Source organism: Pristiophorus japonicus, chromosome 5 (genome assembly GCF_044704955.1).
Source record: "Pristiophorus japonicus isolate sPriJap1 chromosome 5, sPriJap1.hap1, whole genome shotgun sequence".
NCBI classification, from domain to species: Eukaryota; Metazoa; Chordata; class Chondrichthyes; family Pristiophoridae; genus Pristiophorus; species Pristiophorus japonicus.
This window is the reverse complement of record NC_091981.1, coordinates 236,512,713-236,518,484: the sequence shown is the minus strand read 5'-3', so window position 1 is coordinate 236,518,484 and position 5,772 is coordinate 236,512,713. Positions and strand designations below refer to the sequence as shown.

The 5,772-nt window shown below is 48.9% G+C and overlaps 1 protein-coding gene across 1 annotated transcript; it reads right to left on the bottom strand.

Annotated features, from left to right (window-relative positions):
* Positions 1-869: 869 nt before the first annotated feature.
* ptf1a (pancreas associated transcription factor 1a) lies at positions 870-1,915 on the bottom strand. Its single transcript, XM_070880081.1, has 2 exons — positions 1,312-1,915; positions 870-1,072 (listed from the first exon to the last, which is right to left on the bottom strand). Exons 1-2 carry the CDS (start codon positions 1,913-1,915, stop codon positions 870-872), a joined length of 807 nt encoding a protein of 268 aa, XP_070736182.1.
* Between the last annotated feature and the right edge of the window lie 3,857 nt (positions 1,916-5,772).

Sequence of the window (5,772 nt, the reverse complement as noted above, 5' to 3'; positions counted from 1 at the left end):
GACGTAAAAGGTCCCATGGCACTATATCGAAAAAGAGCAGTGGAGTTATCCCTGGTGTCCTGGTCAATACTTATCCCTCAATCAACATAACAAAAAACATTATCTGGTCATTATCATATTGCTGTTTGTGGGAGCTTGCTTGTGCACAATATGGCTGCTGTGTTTCCCACATTACAACAGTGACTACACTCCAAAAGGTACTTCATTGGCTGTAAAGCACTTTGAGAGGTCCGGTGGTCGTGAAAGGCGATATATACATCCAAGTCTTTTTTCTTTTTATAAATTGCAAGTAACAATATAATTCGAAGCCACTGACATAATAATGCTTGAATTTATTCAGCAATGAACTTCACTTTATTGCAGACAGAAGCAAGGTGATATTTTGATTATGAATTGGAACCATCCCATGTATTGAAGGCGTTTTACAGTTATAACATTGACCTCAATCAGTTTGATTTGCACAAGTTCTCAAACCACCAGATACCAATAAAAGACATTTGTATTTCATTCATGGATTTATTTTGCACCATAGAGAGATAGAATGTATATATTACAATAAATTAATTGTTATATATAGAAAAATATTTACCAGAAAACCTTAGGCAATAATGTACTATTAGATTAAACATTGTTGAAAATATTAACATTAGAAAATTGATTAGCACATAATTTGATAAATTAAGCATTTCAGCAGAGTATCTTACATAGAACTATTTCAAATAATAAATATATAAATTAATGGTTCGTCGGTTTACATATCAATATATCCTTGATCTCATATCAACAATTAAGTTTGATAATATATTAATTTTCATTAAATATACATGATTATTAAATTCCCTGCAGTGAATTGCGAACTATTTGCATTTTTATGAGACAAAGTCAAAAGGTGGTTCGTTCTCAATGTTGTTTACAGATGATTTGCTATTTGATTTTCTGGGATCTTCAGGAGTCCACACTTTTGCTGTCCTGATAATGTTTTGTTCTTTAAGCTGTTTCTCATCAGTCCACGACAAGGAGTGCCCTGCGAGAGGAGGCAACCCATAGTCTGGGTCATTTGGAGATGGCGATCCTGGAAGGGAAAACAAAAGATATGTAAATACGCTTTACAAAAAACTAAACATCTAGAAATCTATTCTAGCCAGCATTTTAGCCAGAAATATTTTTAGCCTAACCAACAATGTGAAAATACATTAAAATTCAATTTATGTAAAACATTGACGTTACAGTGTAGGAACTGACATACTGAATGATACAAGTCTGCAAATTTAGGAACACTCTGCAGCATTGAAACAAATTTGATGCACTTACTTGCACCTCTATGACAGATAATGACTTTTTTAGGTTGGATTGCAGAATCGCTGTTTGGATTTCTTAAAGGCATATCGGATTGAACAAGCTCTGTTAAGAAGTTAATGTAACCGATTGCCAATCGGAGTGTATCAACTTTTGAAAGCCGTTTTTCATAAGGTAGCGTTGGTATGTGAGTTCGGAGACCTTCAAATGCATCGTTAATAGACTGCATGCGTCTGCGCTCCCGGACATTTGCAGCCTGACGAAGGTGCTGCATTTCAACTTCTGAGCGGATCCTCCTGCGTCTTTTTGCAGCGCCGTCGATCCCTTTGAGCTGTGGGGACACCTCAGAAGTGCTGTCGGGGCAGTCGAAAGAGAAGGGCGATGAGGACGACGTGAAAGATAGGATGCCCGAGTCGCAGTGCTCGGCATCGTGCGCCAGTCTGCTCTCCTTGTAGTACTCGTTGATCTGGCTGGTCAGAAACTCCACATCGTGGTCCAGGAACTCGTCCGCGTCCAGGTGATCCGTGGAGGACTGGTCTGTGAAGAAGTCTTCATCATCGAAGTAGGCGGCGGCGGAAAAGGTGTCGAGGCCGGCGAGCTGCTCGAGCACGGTATCCATGGTGTTGCCCAGTAACCGGAGCTGGGACCGGAGGAGGTGCTGGCGCTCGTGAGTGACCCGCCAGGCCGGCACGCGAGAGCTCTTATACCACACGGAGCGGCGCGTGCCGCCAGCCCGCAGCCCCAGCCAATCAGAGCACTGGCTGGCAGCTCGAGCACCGCGCACCAGGGCAGGGACAGGGACAGGGAGAGGGAGAGATAGAGAGGGAGAGGGAGAGGGGGAGAGGGAGATAGAGAGGAAGAGGGGAATAAAGAGGGGGAGAGGGAGATAGAGAGGGGAGAGGGAGATAGAGAGGAAGAGGGGAATAAAGAGGGGGAGAGGGAGATAGAGAGGGGAGAGGGAGATAGAGAGGAAGAGGGGAATAAAGAGGGGGAGAGGGAGATAGAGAGGGGAGGGAGAGAGAGAGGGAGGTAGAGAGGGGAGAGAGAGGGGGAGATGGAGAGGGGGAAGAGGGAGAGAAAGGGGGAGAGGGAGATAGATAGAGAGGGGGAGAGAGAGGGGGGAGAGATAAAGAGAGAGAGGGGGGAGAGATAGAGAGAGCGGGCGAGAGGGAGATGGGGGAGAGAGAGAGAGTGGGGAGAGGGAGATAGAGAGGGAGAAGGGGGAGAGAGAGAGGGGGAGAGCGAGATAGAGAGAGGGGGGAGAGCTAGAGAGAGGTGGGGGGAAGAGAGAGAGAGGGGAGAGAGAGAGAGGGGGAGAGCGAGATAGAGAGAGGGGGAGAGATAGAGAGAGGTAGAGGGGGGGGAGAGAGAGAGAGGGGAGAGAGAGAGAGAGATGGGGGGAGATAGAGATAGAGAGAGAGGGGGAGAGGGGGATAGAGAGGGGAGGGGGAGAGATAGATAGAGAGAGGGGGGAGAGAGAGATAGAGAGAGAGGGCGGAAGAGATAGAGAGAGGGGGGGGAGGGAGATAGAGTGGGGGAGAGAGAGATAGAGAGTGGGGGAGGGAGATAGATAGAGAGAGGGGGGAGAGGGAGATAGAGAGGGAGGGGGAGATAGAGATAGGGAGGGAGAGAGAGGGGTGGGGGAACGATAGAGGGGGATAGGGAGATAGAGAGAGGGGGAGGGGGAGATAGAAAGGAGAGAGGGAGGGGGCGGGGGGAGAGGGAGATAGCAAGGGGAGGGGGAGGGGGAGGGGAGAGATAGAGAGGGAGATAGAGAGGGGAGGGGGGAGAGATAGAGAGAGAGGCGGGGAGAGGGGGATAGAGAGAGGGGGGAGGGAGGAGAGATAGAGGGAGATAAAAGAGAGAGGCGGGCAGAGGGAGATAAAGAGAGGGGGAGAGGGAGATAGAGGGAGGGGAGGGGGGGAGAGATAGAGAGAGAGGCGGGGAGGGGGAGATAGAGGGGGGGGGATAGGGAGATAGAGAGACCAGGGGGAGAGGGAGATAGATTGAGAGAGAGGGAGATGGGAAGAGGGAGATAGTGGGGTGGGAGATAGAGAGAGGGAGATAGAGAGAGGGGGAGAGATAGAGAGAGCGGGGGGGAGAGGGAGATGGGGAGAGATAGAGAGGGGGCTAGAGGATGATGGGGGGGAAAGAGAGAGAGGGGGGAGAGGGAGTTAGAGATAGAGAGAGGAAGAGGGAGATAGAGAGGGGTGGAGTTAGAGAGAGGGAGATAAAGAGAGGGGGAGAGATAGAGAGAGAGAGCTGGGGAGAGAGGGAGATAGAGAGAGGGGGGGGAGATAGAGAGAGGGGGGGAGAGATAGAGAGAGGGGGAGGGGGGAGAGAGATAGAGAGAGATAGAGATGGGGGGAAATAGAGAGAGAGAGGGGGGAGAGATAGAGAGAGGAGGAGAGCGAGATAGAGAGAGGGGGGGGGGATAGAGAGAGAGAGGGGGGCGATAGAGAGAGAGAGGGAAGGAAGAGATAGAAAGAGAGGGGGGGAGATAGAGAGAGAGAGGGGGAGAGATGGAGAGAGGGGGAGAGGGAGATAGAGAGAGGGGGAGAGATAGAGAGTGCGGGGGGATGGGCAGGAGAGCTCAGACACATGTTATGCTCCTCCTGTACTATGTGAGAAGTCAGGGACGCTTCCGGTGTCCCTGACGACTACGTGTGCGGGCAGTGTGTCCGGCTGCAGCTCCTGACGGACCGCATTGCGGCATTGGAGCTGCGGGTGGATTCACTCTGGAGCATGCATGATGCTGAGAATGACGTGAATAGCACGTTTAGTGAGTTGGTCTTACCACAGGAAAAGGGTACACAGCCAGATAGGGAATGGATGACCAACAGGAAGAGCAGTACAAGGAAGGTAGTGCAGGGGTCCCCTGCGGTCATCCCCTGCAAAACAGATACACCGCTTTGGGTACTGTTGAGGGGTATGACCCATCAGGAGAGGGCAGCAGCAGCCAAGTTCTTGCCACTGTAGGTGGCTCTGCTGCACAGGAGGGCAGGAAAAAGACTGGGAGAGCTATAGTGATAGGGGAGTCAATTGAAAGGGGAATAGATAGACATTTCTGCGGCCGCAACTGACACTCCAGGATGGTATGTTGCCTCCCTGGTGCAAGGGTCAAGGATGTCTCAGAGCGGATGCAGGGCATTCTGAAAAGGGAGGGTGAACAGCCAGTTGTCGTGGTGCATATAGGTACCAATGATATAGGTAAAAAAAGGGATGAGGTCCTACAAGACGAATTTAGGGAGCTAGGAGCTAAATTAAAAAGTGGGACCTCAAAAGTAGTAATCTCAGGATTGCTACCAATGCCACGTGCTAATCAGAGTAGGAATTGTAGGAAAGCTCAGAAGAATATGTGGCTTGAGGAGTGGTGCAGCAAGGAGTGATTCAAATTACTGGGACATTGGAATCGGTTCTGGGGGAGGTGGGACCAGTACAAACCGTACGGTCTGCACCTGGGCAGGACCAGAACCAATGTCCTATGGGGAGTGTTTACTAGTGCTGTTGGGGAGGAGTTAAACTAATACGGCAGGGGGATGGGAACCTATGCAGGGAGACAGAGGGAAGTAGAATGGGGGCAGAAGCAAAAGATAGAAAAAACAAAAGTAAAAGTGGAGGGCAGAGAAACCTAAGGCAAAAAGCAAAAAGGGCCACATTACAGCAAAATTCTAAAGGGGCAAAGTGTGTTAGAAAGACAAGTCTGAAGGCTCTGTGCCTCAATGCGAGGAGTATTCGGAATAAGGTGGACGAATTAACTGCGCAGATAGCAGTAAACGGGTATGATGTGATTGGCATCACGGAGACATGGCTTCAGGGTGACCAAGGTTGGGAACTCAACATCCAGCGGTATTCAACATTTAGGAAGAATAGACAGAAAGGAAAAGGAGGCGGGGTGAAATTGCTGGTTATAGAGGACATTAATGCAATAATAAGAAAGGACATTAGCTTGGATGATGTGGAATCGGTATGGGTGGTGCTGCGGAATACCAAGGGGCAGAAAACGCTAGTGGGAGTTGTGTACAGACCACCAAACAGTAGTAGTAAGGTTGGGGACAGCATCAAACAAGAAATAAGGGATGCATGCAATAAAGGTACAGCAGTTATCATGGGTGACTTTAATCTACATATTGATTGGTCTAAACATACTGGTAGCAATGCGGTGGAGGAGGATTTCCTGGAGTGTATTCGGGATGGTTTTCGAGACCAATATGTCGAGGAACCAACCAGGGAGCTGGCTATCCTAGACTGGGTGATGTGCAATGAGAAAGGACTAATTAGCAATCTTGTTGTGTGAGACCCCTTGGGGAAGAGTGACCATAATATTGTAGAATTCTTTATTAGGATGGAGCATGACACAGTTAATTCAGAAACTAGGGTCCTGAACTTAAGGAAAGGTAACTTCGATGGTTTTAGGTGTGAATTGGCTAGAATAGACTGGCAAATGATACTTAAAGGGTTGAAGGTGGATAGACA

Bases quoted from the DNA above. Each gene is read 5' to 3' on its own strand.
- ptf1a (XM_070880081.1), bottom strand. From the start codon at position 1,915: ATGGATACCGTGCTCGAGCAGCTCGCCGGCCTCGACACCTTTTCCGCC. The intron at 1,073-1,311 runs GTAAGTGCATCA...TTTCCCTTCCAG, and splicing joins TATCTGTCATAGAGGTGCAA to GATCGCCATCTCCAAATGAC.